The sequence below is a fragment of the Eretmochelys imbricata genome, chromosome 4 (assembly GCF_965152235.1).
Source record: "Eretmochelys imbricata isolate rEreImb1 chromosome 4, rEreImb1.hap1, whole genome shotgun sequence".
Taxonomy (NCBI): Eukaryota; Metazoa; Chordata; order Testudines; family Cheloniidae; genus Eretmochelys; species Eretmochelys imbricata.
In genome coordinates this window covers 95,107,656-95,129,451 of record NC_135575.1, presented here as the reverse complement: position 1 = coordinate 95,129,451, position 21,796 = coordinate 95,107,656, and the positions used below count along the sequence as shown (strand labels likewise).

Sequence of the window (21,796 nt, the reverse complement as noted above, 5' to 3'; positions counted from 1 at the left end):
AGTCGGTACCAACAATATGCCACAGACAGTCCACTGCGGAGCAAGACCTAGTGAGCCAACAGTACTGCAAGAGTTCTGGTACCCTAGAAACCTGAAGGTCAGGGAAGAACCACAATCTTCATTACTTGGTACTGCGGCCTTGGTTCCAATTGCATCCTGGCTCCTGGAATCGCCCTCAGCACTGGGCTGTGTACTGCCAATATCCCAGTCAGTGCCAGCCTTATCCTGTGCTGAGTTGGAAAGTGACCAGGAGGATGTCATTTTCCTGGCCTCTTACCGTGGCCTGCTGTCACTGTACAAGGGACCTCCCCATTTCCTTTGAGCTGAACTGCAATCATGGTATGGGCTTCCTTGGGCACCCCCACTACCCATGTCCTTTCCTTCCTAGTGGCCTTATTCGGCTCTTTGGGTGATGTACACAACCCACAAGCTGAGTGCATACAGTGTGTCTCAGAGAGAGTTCACCAAATGGTCCCCTACAGCCTCACTGTCCAGAGCTCCTGAGCCAGAGGTGGAGGAAACTTTTGAAGACCAGGAGAAAAGGCTCAAAGGGGAAGCTACCCTACAGCAAACTTCTCATCTTTCCCAGATGAGTCTGTAATGCCTCCCCCTCCATCACTAGGTGATGATTATAAGAACTTTCAGGATCTTACCAAGAGTGGCAGATGAGCTGCAAATTCCCCTGCAGGAGATAACAGACATGCATCACAAGCTGGTGGATATTCTCCATGCTGCTTTCTTGTCCAAAAGATTCTAGATCCTGCCAAAGTCATCTGGCCAGACACCAGCCTCCATCGCATCAACCTGCAAGAGAGCCAACAAGAAGTACTACATCCCTCCCAAAAAGGCAGGCTTTGTTTCAACATTCGCAACCCAACTCGATTGTAGCGGATGCAGTTAATGCATGGCAAACATCATGCCAAGTCGACCCCATTCAATTGGGATTGGAAGAAGCTCGATCTCTTTGGGAGGAAGGCATATTCGTTGGCGACATTGCAGCTTAGAGTCATGAACTACCAAGCTGTCAAGGCCAAATATGGTTTTATTAATTATGGAAAACACAATGAGTTTGTGGAACATCTGCCTGAGGCACAAAAGGATCAGTTTCAGGCCTTTGTCAGAGAGGGCCATTTAGTAACTAGAACTATCCTACGGATACTGGATGTGGCCGATACAGCAGCCTGCTTGGTCTCTAAGGTAGTGAAAATGAGGTGGGCTTCCTGGTTACACCTTTCAGGGTTGTCCAAAGAACTGCAGACAATGGTGGAAGATCTCCTGTTTGAAGGGCCCAAGCTCTTGGCGGATAAGACAGACTCCACTCTCCGCACCCTGAAGGATTCCTGGGCCACATTATGCTTCCTGGGAATCTACACTGCGGGACAAAAGAGAAGATATAGCTCTCAACCACATCACAGGTCACAACTTCTTCAGAACCCACCCTCAGTGCTATTATGAATCTTATCGCAAAACGTCCAGAGTACAAAAGTGGAAGCAGTCAGCACTCCAATCTGCATCCCTTCACCTCTCCTCCACTGAGCACTTTTGACAGTTTGGTTGAGGGCCCGAACAGTTATTCCTTGCAATATCAGCTGCTTTCTATGCACCTGTCATGTCCCTTCAGAAGTCACTTGGCCCTCTTTCACAACAGTTGGAAGAATATCACCTCTGACAGATGGGTCTCGGAGATTATTTTTAAGTGTTACGCCATTCAATTCACATTCCTCCCTCACTTCCATCTCCCTTCCCCGTCCCTCTTCAGGGACCCTTCTCACGGGAATCTACTTCATCAGTAAATAGATCTGTTACCCTTTAGGGCCACTGAACCCAGTCACTGTCTGGGGTCAGTACCGATTTTCTGTATGTTGAGTTGCAGGCCCAGCTGCCCAAATGTACACATGGTCACCTGGATGGCTTGTACTGCGTCCTCGAATGAAGGAGCCCTGAGGAAGCAGTCGTCCAGATACAGGTAGATAACAATATCCAGTGTTCGCAGGTGTGCTGCTATGACAGAGAGAACCCTGGAAAATATCCTGGGTGCAGACGAGAGGCTGAATGGGAGCACTCTGTACTGATGATAGTCCTACCTAAAGGTTAAACCATAGGAATCTCCTGTGCGATGGTTATATTGAGATGTGGAAGAAGATATCTTGTAGGTCAAGAGCCGAAAACCAACCTCCTTGCTCTAGAGCTGGAATAATGGCTGCAGGGGTGACCATATTGAACTTCTGCGCCTTCACATATTTGTTTAGTGCCCTTAGGTCTAGAATAGCCTGCCAATCTCCCTTCATTCTCAAAAGTGAAGGGAGATTGGAAATAATGGGACAGACAGTACAATCTTTGTTTTACATAAATTGCCAGGGGGTGCCAGATCTCCCTCCCTCTGCATAGAGGCACTCAGCTGGTGCTTTGGAACTGGTGCATCCATCACAACGTGCTCATATCAGCCGCCTACTTACTAGAGATGCAGAATGTGACAGCTGACAATCTCAGGCAGAACTTTTCTCAAGACGACGAATGGGAACTGAACTTAGAGGTGCTTCGCAACATATTTGCCCTTTGGGAAACCCCAACTACAGATCTCTTTGCTACTTTGCTGGCACAAGAAATGTCCTCATTAATGCCGGAGCCATCAGGGGGAAACATTCACTGGAAGAAGCCCTCATCCTCCCATGAGACATTGACCTCTTGTATGCCTTTCCCCTGTTTCCTCTTGTATCCAAAGTCTTGTTGAAAATGCAACAAGATAAAGTGAGAATTATTCTGATTGTCCCCTCTTGGCCAAGACAAGTCTGGTTCTCTTACCTGGCACAGATGGCAGTACGTCCTATGGTTCCTCTTCAGCTCATTCCTCACCTTTTCTCTCAGAGCATCAGGCGGATCTGCCATCTCCATGCTTTTCTCCTTCTTGGTTCCAAGACTTAGAGGTCGAATGCTCTGATGAGGTGAAAGATTGTGTTGCTACACAGCCGAAAGTCAACCACTTGACATACTTACCTATAAAAATGGAAATGATGCAAAATTTGGTGTCATTCTAAGCACATAGACCTGGCCTCTTCCTCCCTCTGTTTTTATATTACATTTTAGACTTCAAAAGGTCAAAACTTTTGCTCAGCTCCCTTAAGGTATACCTCGCAGCCATAATGGCCTTCCATCATCAAGTAGACAGATACTCTGTGTTCATACCTGCTGATACATAGATTCCTGAAGGGCATTGGGAATATCTTCCTGCATGTGAGACCACTTGCTCCAACCTGGAATCTTAACCTAGTTCTCAGACCTCTGACTAGATCTCCCTTAGAGCAAGTCGCCATGGACTCATTCTTACACCTGTCCATGAAGACAGCATTTCTAATTACTATTGCCTCAGCTAGGTGCATAGGAGAAATAGCAGCCCTGATGACACATGCACCATTCAAGAACTTTTTTAAAGATAAAGTAACTGAGGCCACATCTCAAGTTTCTACCTAAAGTTGCCTCCACTTTCCATATGAATCAACAGATCCATCTCCCTGTTCGTTTTTCTCAAATCACATTGTGACAACAGGGAGGTGATTCTGCATATACTAGATGTTAGAGCACTGGCGTTCTACTTGGACAGGACTAAGGACTTTAGGAAATCCCCTAAGCTCTTCCTTTTGTTTGTGGTAAGAGCCAAAGGTTCTGCAATATTGCCTCAAAGACTATCCAAATGGGTCTCTGGTGGCATTCATCTCTGTTATCAAGGGCACAACCTGTTGTCTCTGTCTGGAGTCCATATGGACTCCATGAGGTCAGTTTCTACCTCAGTTGCATTCCTTAAAGATGTCCCTAACTCAGAATCTATAGAGCAGCAACTTGGGCCTCTACCCACACTTTCGCAGAACATTATGCAATTGCTGGAGATTCGGCCTCTGATGCCATCTTCAGCTCATCGGTTCTCTCTGTAGTAACAGACTTCACTCTGACATCCTAGCCCTCCAGGAGGGATACTGCTGTGAAGTCACCTAGAGTGGAGCACTCATAGGGATACTACTCGAAGAAGAGGAGGCAGTTACTCGTCTTGTACAATAATTATGGTCCTTCGAGATGTCTCCCCCTATGGGTGCTCCACTACTTGCCCTCTTTACTTCGGAGTTCTCAATATGGGGCTCTGCAGTAGAGAAGGAACTGAGGGGGTTTTTCCTGCATGTGAGACTAGATAGCTTCGAGACAGACCACAAGGGAGGGACAGTGCATATGCAGGCTGAACTGCTACCTAAAATCTCCGATTAGAGGTGGCAGGGGCACAGATGCACCTACAGTGGAGCACCAATAGGGAAACACATCTCGAAGAACCATCATTACTGCACAAGGTGAGTAGCTTTCTCCTCCCAGAATGTCACTTATTTTAATAACTATTTAGGAAGTTTTAACAGGTGTATAAATCATTGTCATGTAAATATCAGAACCAGAACAATCATTACAACCGTGAGCTTATTTTTTTGTTTAGAGAAACATTTACTGACAATGGCACTTTTTTTAAATCACTTTTCTGATTGTCTGTACTTCAGAGGTCTTAAAAGGACAGTCTGTTATTTCAAAGTGCATAACATAACTGTAATACCTCTTTGTGCAAGGTTGATCTCAGTGCATTATAGAGAATAAAATCAACACCCCTGTGAAATAGCCAAGAAATTGTATTTAACAGTTAAACTGAAGTAGTTTATACAACTTGTTCAAGATCCCATAGCAAGCCAGTGACTGTCAGAACCCAGGTTCCTGACTGTTCCTATTCTAACTAGGTGACACACTCTGTTCTTTCATGCTGATCAGAATCTCTTCCCATCAGATTCTTATGATATATTGATCTTTACCTTTATGGACTAGATTCAATTTTCTGGAGTGTATATAACACTGAGTGTCTTTCATTTGACTTCAGCATGACTTAAACAATTTTAGCCTCACAATATCCCGGTGAGATAGGTAATTATCCCCATTTTATGGAAGGAGAAACTGAATCCCAAACTAAGTGACTTGTCTAATGTCATACAAAAAGCCTCTGGCAGAGCTGGAATTAAAAGTATGTCTCCTTACTCCCAGACTGGAGTGGCTTCATCCTTGTGCTGTAGTTAGAAGTTCTAATCATATTTTTTTAGAGGAATGAAGTTACTTATTTGTAAGTAGAGTTCTCAAACACTTTCTTCTTTTGTTCAGTTTAACTGCTTGTGTTAGTGGTGTGTGTGTATATATAGCACTTGAATTGTATATGCCCCACCATTGTAGAACAAGCAAGCCTTATTCATTAATCCAAGAGTTTATTCCTTTGTTCTTCAGGGAACTCTGCTTACAGGTAAGTCTCCTTTCTATTCTAAAGATGCCAAACTGACCTTTTTTGAACAATGTTCAAAAGTGTTCTCTAGGCAAAGTACTTTTGCTACATGGAACAGAATTATTAGGCCATCTGCCAATAATTACCGGTATGTCATGCTGGCTGTGGTTTGGAGTTAATCAAAGAATGAATTATTTAAACCAAGTGCTTTGCCTTGTTAAGAACTTCTGTCTCTCAAAACAAATACAACTGTTAAAAATAAGTGGACAGTGTAGTGTTGTGGTGACTGAAGTATTTTATGAATTCATACCTCAGACTGGAAGCCTATTCATAATATTGTAGTTCAGAAGAAAACTTGTCTTTGGAGAATTGGGAGGTTTACATTATTTTATTGGCTACATATCTCTACTGGAAACTTGCAAACTATCTCTAATTATGTCATATTCTTAAGAATGTTACTACTTTACAAGTCCCATATTTTGCCTAGAAACCCTCTTCCTTTTGTGCCTGCAAGAGAGTACCTCAAACATCATAACAAACCAAAACTAAAGGCCATTTAGTGTGATGTAAGAGCAATGATCCTTGGCTGGTTTAAAACCGTGTAGTCAAGGTGATGAATGTGATGTCATATATGTGTTCTACAACTGGATGAGATCTATCAAAGACTGTAGGAACATTTTATGTTTAAACTATTGCATGACTTAGACCTTTTGCAATTTCAGTAAACACCCTTAAGTTACTAGCAGTATTGCATCTTTAAAAAATAGAAATCTTTATTAGTTAAAACCCAGTCCTGCAGATTTGTGCCCCTTCTTGGGTCCATGCAGACTGTTGCTGCTAAAATAATCTTCCTGTCAAGTCATTCTGGCCACAGCACTCTTTTTTTTTTCCCCTTTGAATCCCTCTTCTGGTTTCTTCTTCTCCACTGATCAGTTATAATTTGTTCCTTGCCTTTAAGGCTGTACATGATGATGTAGCACCTCCTCTGTTTATCTGCTCTTGTAGCTTATTGCATTGTCCATGTCTAATGATGCTAGGCTCCACCACTTATTTGTCAGTTTCTTGCATAAGCAGCTTCATGCTTTATTCCCCGCTACCCCTTCCTTATTGAGAGAGCCACTATCCACTGCTTCAGATCCCTCCTCAAGACCCACTTCTGCTATGATGTCTATGGAAAATGGCCAATCTGGAGGCTGGTGGAAATATGGAGATCATATTTTTGTGTGCATATAATATTGTATTAAATATAGTTCATAAGCAGCAACTTGCAACCTACTGATTGTGTATCTAACTAATTTGCAACCATATGCCCCTATTATTATTTTAGTTGTTCCCTCCCTCTGCTTTACCTCCTTTGTTTGAATTGTCAAGTGTTGCCTAAAAGAGAGATTAATAAACTCTGTGGGGTAGGAACTATCTCCTTCAAGTTTGTACTGCATCTGTATCACAATGGGGATCCAACCCTGATTGTGACCTCCAGTGGATACAAATGATGACAAATTGGCATAGTGTATTCACTTGTGGAACACCAAATTCACAACAGCTACATTCACTTCTTGAACACTCATTTTACTGTTGTATTTTTCTGAATAAATTTAATCTGTTAATTTCCTATGTCTGCTTTATCACTGAATCCACCTAAAAAGGTGATGATAAGCTAGTTTTAAGGCTAGTGGAATTCTATTAAGATCACAAGAAAATAGATTTGGTTCAAATATTCTGTTTTACTTTTTTAAACAGTATTAAGGCTTAATAAAAACTAGACTGTATTATTAATAGCTTTTAATATTTTATTTGGAGACTGACGTTGAAGATGTATTGTACAGGTGGCACACTAATGCACTACTAAGAATGATTTACATGCATTGGTGACCTTGGTAATTTAAATATCCTTTAGTCAGGATCTTTCTATCGATAAGGCAGATGACAAAAATGTATTGCTAAATGTCAGCAACATGCTATTTAGTGTCATATGATGCACAAGGGAACTCTTGTTAGGGTAACTCCCATTATACTAGAAGTTTCAGGGAGAATGCTCCCTTTTTAACCCATATCAGAAAAGCAAGTTAACAGATGTTAATACTGTCTACACTATGCTGGCATAGCCACTTAGTATAGACTACTGACAGAAGGGACACCATCTCCCAACGTTGTTAGCTATGTTAACAGAAGCACTCTTCTGCTGGCATAGCTGTTCCTGCACTGGGGGTTTTCATACCCCTCACCAACGTAACTATGCCAACATGAGTTTGTTTAGACCAAGCCACTGTGTGTAAACTTTATGTAGCTTCTTGAACACCAAGAGAAGTAAGGCATAAAAGTATTGCATGTCTAAATGATTAAGTGAAACAAACTGCAAATGGGGCTTCCTTGGCTTGCAGATTTTCCCAGGAAAAGTTTGATAAATATCTTGTTGGGAGGAAGGCTGTTAATCATAGTTTTCTATCTGTACTTTACTAAATACTCTAGTATATTTGCTTTTAGGCTCATGTTCTTATGTTTATGGTAGCTCAGACTTTAACATTATCAAATCAGTATGCTTGGTCTTTACCTGTGGTTAACGGACTAAGTTAAGAGGCAAGGCTTAAGAGTAACCTTTAGGATCCTTAGATTTTTCTTTAGCAAAGTCTCATTGCATCAAAATCAGTATACAGAATTAGAAATGCATGTGTAACTAACCTCAGCAATAGTACAGCAACCTAGTATCTTCAGAACTTCCATTTAGCAATGTGCTTTTTTAAAACTTTCTCACTGAGGAGTGCAACACTTCCATTTAAACAAATCTGAAGCAACTGAGAGTTGTCATAAATTTATTCTTAACAGATACTTCTATTTTAGATATTGTTTTGAACAGAATACTCTTGCAAAACTAACATAACTCAGGTACAAAATCTTTCTTGGCGTTTACCGTGATTGATAAAGAGAACAGTCTTGTTCATGAATCCAAAATAAAAATTGTTCACATAAGGTGAGTGGAGTTACAGGCCTGAGATGTCAAGATCTTTAAGTACTACACTTTGGAAGGAAAAATCAAATGCAAATAAAGAACTGAAATAACTGACTAGGCAGCAGTATTGCAGAAAAGGATAGTGGATCACAAATTGAATAAGTCAACCATATGATGTTACCAAAAAAAAAAGGAAGTATCATTCTGGAATGTGTTAACAAAAGTGTCATTTGTAAGACATAGGTGGTGATTGTTCTGCTTTACTTGGCAATCTCTGTCCACTTTTGGGCACCACACTTTAAGAAAGATATGAACTAATTAGAGGAGACTCTGGAGGACAGCAACAAAAATTGAGGTTTGGAAAAACCTAACCAATGAGGACAGCTTAAAAGAATTGGTCATGTTTAGTCTAGAGAAGAGAAGACTGAGGGGGGACAAGTCTTCAAATATAGAAGGTATTAAGGTAGAAGTATTAATTGGCTTAGGTTGCAGGAAGGAAAATGTAGGTTGGATATTAGAAAAAATTACCAAAGTATAAGGATAGTAAAGCACTGGAACAGTTACCTAGGGGAAGGCTTGGAATGCCTATCTGTGTAGCAGCTTCAGAACAAGTTAGACAAGCATCTGTCGTGGATGGTCTGTATATACTTAATGCTTCCTCAGCATGAGGAGATGAACTAGAGCCAGGAATTCTCAACCCTTTTCTTTCTGAGGCCCCCCCCAACATACTATAAAAATTCCACATCCTGACTGTGCCATGACAACTGTGTTTCTCCATATAAAAGCCAGGGCCAGTGTTAGGGGATAGAAAGCAGGGCAATTGCCCGGGGTCCCATGCCACAGGGGGCCCTGTGAAGCTAAGTAACTCAGGCTTCAGCTTTCTGCCCTGGGCCCCAGCAAGTCTAATGCCGGCCCTGCTTGGCGGACCCCCTGAAACTTGCTCGTGGGCACTGGACCCCTGGTTAAGAACCACCGAACTAGATGACCTCTTGAGGCCCTGTCCAAGTCTACATTGCTATAATTCTACAATTTCTAAAAATTGCAGCAATTACTTGATACTAGCAGGTTATCTGACCTCCCCTTCTCCATGCTGTTTTATTGGCTACATTCCAATACATGTACTATTTTGTTGTATCTACCTTTTCCACGTGAAAATTTGCATTCCCTTTTATTAAACTGTCACTCATAGCCATAACTCAAGATTACTTCTAGTGACAGTGATCGATTGTTTTGTGTATGTCATTTTCCAGTACCATCTCCAAGTAAATTCCGCTCCCCTGCGGCACCATCACCTCTGGCTCTCCGACAGCCAGTGAAAGCATTTAGTAACCATGGACCTGGTTCTGCTGCTGCTCCTCCAGAAGCTACACAACTGACACACAGCAGTTCTTCACCAGGGCCTCTTGCAGCTCAGAATTCAGGCTCTCCAAGCCCTGCCAGCAGTATCAATAGTACTACTCTTACCAGACCAGCAGGGACAACAGGGGTGAGGAGTGGCTTGCCTAGACCAAGTGCCCCTTCTGCTGGGGGCATACCAGTGCCTCGCAGCAAACTTGCACAGCCTGTTCGCAGGTGAGTAATCTGAGGGAGGATTTTAAGTTCTGTATTCAGAAACTAACACTTTCCTTAACTCTATTTTTGTATCTTGTACATTACTACAGAAGGCTAGAGTAACTATTAACTTTAAAAAAGAATGGGAACATATAAAGATAACCCAGGCCTACTGTACTAAATTCTGCATAGCCCATTCTCCTGTCATAATAAATGATACTCCCTTCCACCCCTGCAAAAAGAGCTTGTATCAGATGTAAAGCTGATAGTATACTTGGATTGTATTACTGAATGTAGTTTAGAACTGAAGTTCTTTAATTTTAAAAGTGAGTATTTATCCACACAGACAGACCGACACATTAAAGGTACTTCCACTAGACAGTTACTTTCAGAAATGAGTAAAGAAGTAAAAGGTAAATTCAAAAGCAGTGTTCAAGTTTAGAAGATAGATCTTTTGGTGCATTCTGCTAAACAAAAAATTTTCATCTGCTAAACAATTCAAATAAATCATGTGAAATACATTAAGATGTCCATAATGATGCTCGTAAAGTAGTTCAGTCCTTAAACCTGTTTTTTATTCTGCAGTGAATGTGCAGTTCTGTTTACTATTATGTAAATTCAGATGCCAATCGTAGTTAATTGTTTGAATAGAAACAATGTGTTCAGAGACTTGTAGTCAGTTCCAAGTTATCAACTATCGAGCCCTTAAAAGGAATGGGCAATCTATGCAGATTTTATTAATACTTGGCTCTTTTATGGAGCTTTTCTTAAATCCTCTCAAAGTGCTATACAAACAGAGGAAACCTCACGTACAAAGAGGAAGTAATTGCCCAAGTTTTCACAAAGGTCAGTGGCAGAATTGGAACCAAGAACTGAGATCTCGACTTGTAAGTCCATTGTCCTCCCCAACAGGCCACACTGCCTTAAGTGAAATGCTGTAGTGATTTAGATATTTAGGAAGAGGAACACACCTCAGCTGTTTTTGCTTATTTCTAAAATCTGTGGTCAGGGTGCACAGGTCTCCTCACATGTGTGTTAGAAAATAATTTGATTACCTGTCTTGCTGAAAATACATTTCTGCTACTGGGTACAATGGAAGTGAAGAGTCAGACTGTGTTAGTCTGTCTTCAGTATTTATTTAACAATCTTAAAACGTAATAAAAGGCTGCCTTATTTCTGACTGCAAACTCTTAATACTAGTCTTAACAGTCTCTTCTTAATGGCTCAGTCACTATTGCATAACTGATCTCACTTTACAGCAAGATGTCCATCCCCCTTACCTAATCAAATGTTTATTGTATCTACACTTTAAAATTATTTTAGTGTTTTTATGGTGAGAAGGTGATTTTATTTTTGAAATTTTGTATTACTGGGCTGAACAAAATGGATGGAGTTGTCCTTTCATCAATAAGGTTTTGCCTGCTTTACTGTAAAACAGATGCACGTCATCAGATCAGATTCAAAGTTCCACAGTGTGTAGTTTTATGAAGTTCTCTACATTTAACCATTTACACGTGACTGAACGCTGTATTAAAAACAAAAGGAGGACTCGTGGCAGCTCAGTCTCTAAGGTGCCACGAGTCCTCCTTTCCATTTTGCAAATACAGACTAACACGGCTGCTACTCTGAACCCTATATTAAAAATGTAAGTTGTCAAAATATAAAATGTTAAACCTTGAACTTAGTATTTATTTTTTTAAGTGCAATGTAATACAATGATGCTTCTGAAACAAAATGATTAAAGCACGTAGTTTAGTTTTCAAGAAAAGAGAATTCTACTCTTATGTTAAGTTCATGTATGTTAATGATTTGAAGCTTGAACAAATGAAGTACAAACCAAACTGAAATAAATCTCATTTTATTTTAGATCGTTACCGGCTCCTAAAAGCTATGGCAACATGAAAGACGAGAGTTGGAAAGATGGCTGCTACTGAACTGCAAAGCTTAAAAATGCAAAGTTCAATAGTTAATGGACACTCCTTCACCAAGCTAAAAGACAGCTTGATATGCAGACTGTTCAGATGTGACTTTCAGGATTTGTAAAATCCCAGACCTCTGTCTTTAATTAGCACAAACTGGCAGAGATTTTAAAGCAGCACTTTAATGACATTTAACATCATATATTTGGTGATCATACAATCACTTTTACATGGAATCACTATCATTTCTAGGGTTTTTTGGTTTTTTTTCTTGCTTGCTAAAAATTGTCAATTTGAGCATTTATGACAATGGCCAATGTTTGGACAAAAAACCTAACAAATGCCAAAGAAATGCCCATCTTGAAAAACAGCAAGTAAAATAGAAAACTCCAATTGTTCAAAACTTCATATTGAGGCATTTAATTCGGCAGAATGATTCATTGATGAATATGTACTATTTAAACATTAGCATGTTAATCAGAGCCAACATTCTGATTGCGGATCACTATAGTGCTAATGAAACACCTGCTTAAAACAATTGTAGAAGGTTCTGGTTGGAAAAAGTGGTACATATATCCTTCAGAAAGAATCCAGCAGTTCTCTCTGGAGGTATCCTAGAGTTGGTAAATAGTAGTAATGGCATTGTTTTATCATTAAAGGTTTGGATGTAGCAGACATACACACATTCAGATACTGTAGGTTGCATCCTTTTTGTTTGTTTGACATATCGGTTTTATGTGCTCTTATATTTTGATTGCCAAAAGGGCTTAGTATCAGTTGTACAATCTTTCTAAACCTTATAGTTCCTGGCTCAGGAAAGATGGCCTTTGCTATAGTACCACACTTTTAGCACACTGCTCACTATTTAGGGAAACCTTTTTTATAGCAGGTTTCCTTAAAAAGGAAAGAGCAGCTAGTAGTATCCATTTGTTCTGATATCATCACACCACAATGCTTATAGCCTGGAACACAACTGTATATGCTAATAGTTAATGAGAAGGAAAGACAACTATGCACTTGTAACATACAAATTGTAAGGAAATGAGTTGTATTGTTGATGCCAAATGATATTCATTTAAGTAATATTTCATGGTATGAGGGAGTTTTCTGTATCCTACTTTTTACTTTTATCCATTTCTTAAATTGGTTTATTTTAAATTGTAAATATTTTTGCAGATGATATTGCCCATGTTAGTGTTTTAACTATGTACTTTGCCTTACATATCTGTATCTTACCTTGTTTGGTGACAGAGTATGAAATCTGCTACATATGTTTACAAACTATTAAATTCCTCTAGTGGCTCTCAGACTTACCTATTGACATTTACATTGTTTTCACCTATTAGCAATCTTGCTAACATTTTACTCAGTGGAAAAATTCTTTCTTACAATTAACATACAGACTGCTTTTTCTGTTCTATTTTCGAAGATTTGTAATATAAAGGTTTAAAACTAAAAATGTGTTGGGAGGGTCAGTTAAACAGGGAGTACTGTTTTTTGCGTGTAGAATTTTTCAGTACAAGATTTCTGGATGTGTAGTTTGCAGCAATGGCTAACGTGATGGTATCTTTTGTACAATGACTGGAGAACACTAAAAGCTTTACATTGGATTGGATGGTAGGTAGCTTTTAACCCCATTAGTACCAGCACTTTGAAGTGTAAGTGCATTTTGACTCCCACCACTAAGAGGATAATTGATCCTGGAATTCCAGAGAACTCTGGACTTTGGAGCCAGTGTTAACATTACTGGATGAAAAGCCATGCAACACTACTTGAGATGGGAAAAGCCAAACAGAAAATTTTAGGGACTAGACTGTAACTGTAACTACTCAAGCAGCTGCAAGCACAACTTGTATCAATAATGAAAAGACTTCATACCATGGTGACTAAGATCTCTCAAGTGTGACTACCCTCTGAAGTCAGGGCATCAAATATACTGTAATTCAGCAGGAAAACTGCAGCAGGGGTTATAAAAGAGCTACCTTGCACTATTCGACCAGTACATGCTACTGATCTAGCCTTCAGTCATTTGCTGGCATAGAAAACGTATTCCGTTAGTGGTATCTCATGTAACTAGTATGAGGAACAGAAGATTGGATCAAAACTAACCAGCCTCACTAACAAAGCCCAAACATTTGTTTAAAATGTTACAAAGCAATGCTGCAGTCTTCAATAAAAGAGAAGGAATTTTAATTGGTGATTTTTATTATGAAAATATTGAATTGACTTTTTTTAGTTTTGAAAATCAGAAAATTCAGATGAAGATATTCAGGTTAATTTTTTAAATAAAGGCTGCATCAGAGTATTGTTCATTGTTTATTTTTTTAAATTCCAGCAATTACCTTCATCACTTATTGAAGGTATGTTGTGCTTAAGTTACATAAGCATCCTTTTATCTGCTGTTCTACTCCCACAGAAATATAGCTAATAATTTCCTGAAAAGAGACAGTCTGTTTACTAGGAAGCCTTTGTGCAGTACCAGTTTCTCAATATCAGGAAATCCTAGATCTTTCTGTGTTTAGAGATTCAGATATATTGCGGAAGTGTGGAAATATGGATTTGATAAACTAGTGCCTATGATTTACTTAATTTATGTTTGATATAGTAGTAAGGGTTTTATGAATGTGGATTTTTTTTGTGCCAACAGCTTGGAATTGTCATATGTATGTAGGCAGAAAGACTTGAATTCTGCTTCCAAAGTTATTTAATTTTTCTGTGTTTGAATGTTTTTGTGTTAATAAAAATGTAAAAATGGGAAAAATATAAATAATTCTTACCACAAAGCACTTTTCTTGTGGATCGTTTTTCTATAAAACCTATTTGTTTGAAAGTTTCAACTCTCTCGAGAGCATTCTAGAAGTGTATGAAGTTGCCAAACTCTGGAAATCAGGTTGTAAAATTGGGGATTAATAGTTTACTTTCTTAAAAATTAACTTTAGATTTCAGTGGCTCAGTAACTAGTCCTATTGCTTATTGGCTCTCTTAATTAATGTATTGAGTCTAATTAGTTATATATTTGGCCCCAGTCCTGTTCATCTGTCATTTTAGTACAGAAGATTGAAATTAGACTTCTATTAAATGTGAAGGCCTCTGTTTTTGACCTTATGCATTGTCCTTTCAGATCACATGAAACTGGATTCAGATATTTATCCAGCCTGAATTGTGCACGTGCAGGTCCAGATAAATGATCTGGAAAAAGGGGTAAACAGTGAGGTGGCAAAATTTGCAGATGATACAAAATTACTAAGGATAGTTAAGACCTCAGCAGACAGCAAAGAGCTACAAAAGGATCTCACAAAATTAACGGGGCGACGGGGCAACAAAATGGCAGATGAAATTAAATGTTGATAAATGCAAAGTAATGCACATTGGAAAGCATAATCCCAACTATACATATAAAATGATGGGGTCTAAAATTAGCTGTTACTACTCAAGAAAAAGATCTTGGAGTCATTGTAGATAGTTCTCTGAAAAGATCCACTCAATATATAGCGGCAGTCAAAAAACTGAACAGAATGCTGGGAATAATTAAGAAAGGGCTAGATAATAGGACAGAAAATATGTTGCCTCCATATAAATCCATGGTACGCCCACATCTTGAATACTGTGTGCAGATGTGGCCGCCCCATCTCAAAAAAGATATACTGGAATTTGAAAAGGTTCAAAAAAGGGCAACAAAAATGATTAGGGGTATGGAACAGCTTCTGTATGAGGAGAAATTAATAAGACTGGGACTTTTCAGCTTGGAAAAGAGATGGATAAGGGGAGATATGATTGAGGTCTATAAAACCATGACTGGTGTAGAGAAAGTAAATAAGGAAGTGTTTACTACTATGCATAACACAAGAACTAGGGGTCACCAAATGAAATTAATAGGCAGCAGGTTTAAAAGAAACAACAGGAAATATTTCTTCACACAATGTATGGTCAACCTGTGGAACTCCTTGCCAGAGGATGTTGTGAAGGCCAAGACCATAAGAGTTCAAAAAAGAGCTAGATAAATTAATGGAGGATAGGTCCATCAATGGCTATTAGCCAGGATGGGCAGGGATGGTGATCCCCCAGCCGCTGTTTGCCAGAAGCTGGGAATGAGCGATGGGATGGATCACTTGGTGATTACCTGTTCTGTTCATTCCCTCGTGGGCACTGGCCACTGTCAAAAGACAGGATACTGGGCTAGATGGACCTTTGGTCTGACCCAGTAGGGCCATTCTTATGTTCTTCAATACATAGTGTGCCCTTAATTTTCACTGTTGAATTGGCAGTAAAACTTGTAGCTAGTGAACTTCCTTGAATAGTCCAGGTTGGCAAAAGATGTATCCAATTTCCACGCTGTGGAAGCCAATAACTTTTTAGTTAACCAGGTCCAAATTACATTAAACATACGGAACCTTATGCACCAGGAGAAGACTGGCCAGGAGCTAACATTTATAAACCCAGGAAGTACATTGATTTGTATCTTTGCTGCTTGTTCCAAACAATCCTTTTTAATGTATTAACCACTTTATTCTGTTCTGCTCCACCTATTTGTGACTCCCTCTTCAACATACAGTTAAGGCTTCTTTCTGAGTTTGGGAATTTTCTCCATGTTATACATTCTGGTGCAGGTGAGCATACGTAAAACCCCATGTACAGTACAAGACCAAACTCTGCAGCAAAGTTAATTTACTGATATACTGTTAATAGCCTTCATTTGCATCTCACCCACAATTAAACATACTCACAATGATAGCTCATTTGCAAATACTCATTCTGGAGCAAAAATACTGAATTGGGTGGTATCTGGTGAAAAATGCCAAATTCCATCGCAGCACAGCCACCATAGCCAGAGCGCCCTGAGTATCATGACTGGAGCAATTTACATCTCAGAGCTGTTTCAGGCTCTTTGCAGATGCAGGGAATAAATCCAGTCAACATTTCAGAGATTTGCAACCATAAAACTAGAAACTTAATTTTAAAAAATGAAAGTGGGAGTTCTGGATCACAATTCTGCTGCACTGTGGGTATATTTTGTTACAAATTCTGCAGTTATGCAATACAGGAACCCCAGGGTATATGCAAGTTCCCTTATAATGCCATCTTTTTACCTTGTTTCTGGCATCAGTATATGAAAAATCCTATATATTCCATCTTTTCTCCAGCACTGTACAAAAGTGTGATAAATCATTCATAATTTCTGCATCACACCAAAAACTCAGCTCATTTAGGTTGCCCTCAACACTTTTCTAGTTGTGTTTAAAATGGTGACTTAGAACTGTTGTACTGTCTTCCAACTATTGGAAGGGTTTATGATGCTGGACTCTACCTTCTATATGTTACACTCCTAATATCTGATTTATAGCCCACAGTTTGTTACTAAACTGCACAAACTCTTTATAGCCCTTCGGAGTACTCTAGCCACATTCCACTGAATAATTTTCCTATCCGTCTAATTGTGTCCCCTCAACTCATTTAGTCACTTGATGTTGGATCTTCCTTCTTAGTGTTATATGAGGATTGTAAAGAAGTGATGATAACTCATACAGCATTCCCCACTTGCTAATTTTAACACAGCATCCTATAAACTGGGTAGTTTGGGGGGTGGGGATTTTTATCTGTAGAATCAGGCTGGTTTAACACCTACCAGCTTCCAAAAATCTTAACATGCTGTCAAAAAAACAACCACCCACCTTATACTTAGTGGGGTACAATGCTAGATTTAAGAAACTGAAAGATAAAAATCAAGGACTTTGTTAAAACTGGACAGGTAATTGAATACCTCTCCCACTTTTATCTGGTCTGTGTTCTGTAACTTATGTATATAAACTAGCCATGGTTACCTTAATCTAGTATTTAGATACTACATGGTGAAATACAAAAACACAGCGAAAACTACAGAAACAAGTTAATCTCTTATTTGAGGGGAATCATGGTAATTCTGTGCTTCCAGTAAAAACACTGGCCATTTATTTACACTTATCTCCAAAACTGAGTACTGCTATTTAGTTGAACAGCAAGGAGGAGGATGTATCCCATCCCTGTGATCGCGCCTCTGCCTCCTCGTCAGTAAAGGCATTCTAAAATGTTTACTGTCCCTTTCTCATTTTTCACAATGAAAGTAGGTGTCTGTCTAGCTTTCCATAGAGTTGACCTGTTCCTGCATCTTACCATGGGTATGTCTACACTATGAAATTAGGTTGAATTTATAGAAGCCGTTTTTTTAGAAATCAGTTTTATATATTTGAGTGTGCGTGTCCCCACAGAAAATGCTCTAAGTGCATTAACTCGGCGGAGTGCTTCCACAGTACCAAGGCAAGCGTTGACTTCTGGAGTGTTGCACTGTGGGTGGCTATCCCACAGTTCCTGCAGTCTCCGCTGCCCATTGGAATTCTGGGTTGAGATCCCAATGCCTGATGGGGCTAAAACATTGTCGCGGGTGGTTCTGGGTACATATCGTCAGGCCCCCATTCCCTCCCTCCCTCCCTCCGTGAAAGCAAGGGCAGATAATCGTTTTGCGCCTTTTTTCTTGAGTTACCTGTGCAGACGCCATACCACGGCAAGCATGGAGCCCGCTCAGGTAACCGTCACCATATCTCTCCTGGGTGCTGGCAAATGTGGTACTGCATTGCTACAAACCAGCAGCAACCACTTGCCTTATGGCAGCAGATGGTACAGTAGGACTGATAGCCGTCATTGCCATGTCCAAGGTGCTCCTGGTCGCCTCTGTGAGGTCGATCAGGGGCGCCTGGGCAGACATAGTCGCAGGGACTAAATTTGGAGTGACTTGATCAAGTCATTCTCTTTAGTCCTGCAGTCAGTCCTATTGAACCATCTTACGGTAAGCAGGTAGGCGATATGGATTGCTAGCAGTCCTCTTGTACCATCTTCTGCCGGGCAGGCAAGAGATGAGGATGGCTAGCAGTCCTATTGTACCATCTTCTGCCGGGCAGCTATGAGATGTGGATGGCATGCAGTCCTTCTGCACCGTCTGCTGCCAGGCAAAGATGTAAAAGATAGATGGAGTGTATCAAAACAAGAAATAGACCAGATTTGTTTTGTACTCATTTGCAAACCCCCACCCCCCCTGTCTAGGGGACTCATTCCTCTAGGTCACACTGCAGTCACTCACAGAGAAGGTGCAGCGAGGTAAATCTAGCCATGTATCAATCAGAGGCCAGACGAACCTGCTTGTTCCAATAAGAACAATAACTTAGGTGCACCATTTCTTATTGGAACCCTCCGTGAAGTCCTGCCTGAAATACTCCTTGATGTAAAGCCACCCCCTTTGTTGATTTTAACTCCCTGTAAGCCAACCCTGTAAGCCGTGTTGTCAGTCGCCCCTCCCTCCATCAGAGCAACGGCAGACAATTGTGCATCTGAGTTGAGAGTGCTGTCCAGAGCAGTCACAATGGAGCACTCTGGGATAGCTCCCGGAGGCCAATACCGTCGAATTGTGTCCACAGTACCCCAAATTCGACCCGGCAAGGCCGATTTAAGCGCTAATCCACTTGTCAGGGGTGGAGTAAGGAAATCGATTTTAAGAGCCCTTTAATTCGAAATAAAGGGCTTCATCGTGTGGACAGGTGCAGGTTTACATTGACTTAACGCTGCTAAATTCGACCTAAAGTCCTAGTGTAGACCAGGGCCATGAAGCTAAAGTCAATACTGAGACTGACTTTACAGTTTCAGGATTGACTTTACAGAGCAACTAATTGTGACACCAAACAAAAGATGACTGAGTTCTCCAGTTATCTCTTCCTCTCTTGAAGCTAGTCTTTTTAAAATGCAAATATCACTAACAGTGAAAAATGCAAGGATGTGGGGGACACATGCAAAGTAAAAAGTTTCTATAACGTCTCATCTTATCGTGCGTGGTTTTGTTACAAAAATATTATCAAATTGCAGCTTATGCTTTTTGCAAGCATGAGGCAGAAACATTGAGGAAAATTTTTTGCATTTTATTTAGTACAACAGACTAAAAATATAATCAAGCTGTTGTTTCCCACTTCTAACCATAACTGTTGGGACTTGAAGCCTCGGAATGTGAAGATTTATTACCTTCCAAGTTGACGCTGATGATTTATTTTTTTTCCTTCAGCAAACTACAATGCGTGCTTGGACCACATTCGAAGTGTTTAAGTTGAGTGATCACTTCTTAAGGAAATAGACACTTGATACCTTCTTTTCTGGCAAGTATGTTGCAATAGGCGTCTATATTCTTCATTTTTGTTTTTCCTTCAGTGGGAGTTTCTGTTGATCAAGCTGATGGTCATACAGAGACAAGGTGGAGGAGGGAAGTGATGGGTTTGTTTTTTTCTAATTCTACATTAGTTTTCCTAATCTATCAGTTTATATTTCCTAAAACAATGTTCCTTCCTGTGTTTTATAATTTAGATATATAAACTACTTCATGGTTAGCCTTGATTCTAAAGGAAGTTTCTGTACTAGGTATTGAAACACTGACAACAATTCAACTTTATGGCCAACAATCAGGTGTGACTGAAGTATGGGTTAATTCCAAAAGATGGAAACATTGGACCTATTTATACATTTATTTTTGAATATATTAAAATTTAAATGTTAAAAATAGGATGTTGACACTTCTTCCACTATATCAGGTTGCTTTCATTTAAAGTTAGAGGGCAAAGAATTTTCAGGTACTCTCAGTTGAGCACCTACTGCACACTTCGTGCTTTATACCCGTGTAATATTTAATATGCTCCTATACAAAAAGCTCGTCCAATGCTAGAGTGACATCTACGGGCAGTTTAGCTGTAATCTCTTTTCAAGAGGACACGTGTCTAGTTCAGTTGTGTCTAGATCAGCGGTTGTGACCCTCTCGGGGGGTCATGAAGTTATTGCATGGGGGGCGGGGGTCATGAGCTGTCAGCCTCCACCCCAAACCCTGCTTCGCCTCCAGCATTTATAATAGTGGTACTCTGAAAACTACTTTTTAAAGTGGTTTTAATTTCTAAGGGGGGGTCGCACGCAGAGGCTTGCTCTGTGAAAGGGGTCACCAGTACGAAAGTTTGAGAACCACTGGTCTAGATGGAATAGGTTTAAGGTCTACAGCACTGTGACTCAAAAAAAGCTATTCATTCATCCCTCAATCTTGCTGAATTCAGTATTTTCCCTATCTGTCCTCAACCTGTATTTAATGGCATTTTCAAACCCAAAGGAAGTTTCAGTACTGAATTTGAAGGCTTAGTTCAAGTTGCTCCACTACAATGTATTTATCAAATACTAAAATTTCATAATCAAATTCTAACATCATCTTTTCTCTTCTCCTCTCCCCACAAAAACTTTGTGAAAAGAAACTACCATCACACGACAATGCTACAATTTAGGGTGCAGCAGAGAAAAACATACTCCCCTTTCTTCCCACTTCACTATTCCAGGCTGGTGAAGCATATCTATTGGATGAGCTTTACAGGTTGGATGTCCAAGCCATCAAGTGACACCTTTGGTGTGAAATCAGTTTTCCTTTTCCTGATGAACCCCACCAAGACTTATTTTAAGGTGTTTTTTATTCGCTTTGACATCTTTGTCATGGGGCCTATGTGGCATTTTATAGAGGTAGCAGCACCACCAGCTACTCCACCATCCACTGTTGACATGGGGGCTGATCTGACATTGCTTATTGAACATTTGCAGCTGTTCTACAGGATTAGCTGTTCTACAGGATTATTATCTACAGGATGTTCCCCTATCCACCACCTAGGGATGTGCCTCATGGGAGCTGATTGCTCCTTCACAGGCAGAGAAAAACATACCAGTATCTTTTTCTTCCTGGTATGTTCAAATGAGAAATGCCTAGTGTAGGTTGCATACCACTCCTATCTGGAGACAATTATACCACTGAAATTTAGCTCAGGCCCATCAACTATCTGCACAGGTTCAGTGTGTGGAATTCACAAAGGGGACTTAGGCAGTCTGTGGCCTAGTGTAATTTACAACCCTAAGTTAGGTGCCTAAGTTCCATATATGGAAAGTTAGGTGCCTAACGGAACTCTTACAAGCCAGCCAGCAGCTGCCTAATCTAGCTAATAAGAAGTGCCAAGGAGCATGGTGTGGCCTAAGCCCGACCCCTCTAAGGCACCTAGCCACCTGTGT

The 21,796-nt window shown here is 40.2% G+C and overlaps 2 protein-coding genes across 12 annotated transcripts in view; one reads left to right on the top strand and one right to left on the bottom strand.

Annotated features, from left to right (window-relative positions):
• Positions 1–14,483, top strand: part of SLAIN2 (SLAIN motif family member 2) — a 63,364-nt gene extending 48,881 nt beyond the window's left edge. For 3 of the 4 annotated variants that reach the window (XM_077815673.1, XM_077815672.1, XM_077815674.1), the window contains 2 exons: positions 9,485–9,806; positions 11,653–14,483. In XM_077815673.1, coding sequence (XP_077671799.1) covers positions 9,485–9,806; positions 11,653–11,719 — 389 coding nt within the window. In that variant the 3' untranslated portion in view covers positions 11,720–14,483. The remainder of the gene's footprint in view (positions 1–9,484; positions 9,807–11,652) is intronic. The other variant, XM_077815675.1, reaches the window with a different exon arrangement.
• LOC144264188 (uncharacterized) overlaps positions 1–21,796 on the bottom strand; it is a 67,351-nt gene that overhangs the window by 9,670 nt on the left and 35,885 nt on the right. For 3 of the 8 annotated variants that reach the window (XR_013345979.1, XR_013345978.1, XM_077815678.1), the window contains exons 2-4: positions 2,803–2,994; positions 1,231–1,367; positions 654–804 (exon numbers count right to left, since the gene is read on the bottom strand). Coding sequence is in view for 3 of the 8 variants with exons in the window: in XM_077815678.1 (XP_077671804.1) it covers positions 654–804; positions 1,231–1,367; positions 2,803–2,892 (378 nt within the window). In the remaining 5 variants the exon portion in view is untranslated. Of the gene's footprint in view, positions 1–653; positions 1,373–2,802; positions 2,995–19,741; positions 19,873–21,796 lie in introns of those variants that run through there. The other 5 variants (XM_077815679.1, XM_077815680.1, XR_013345981.1 and 2 more) reach the window with 5 other exon arrangements.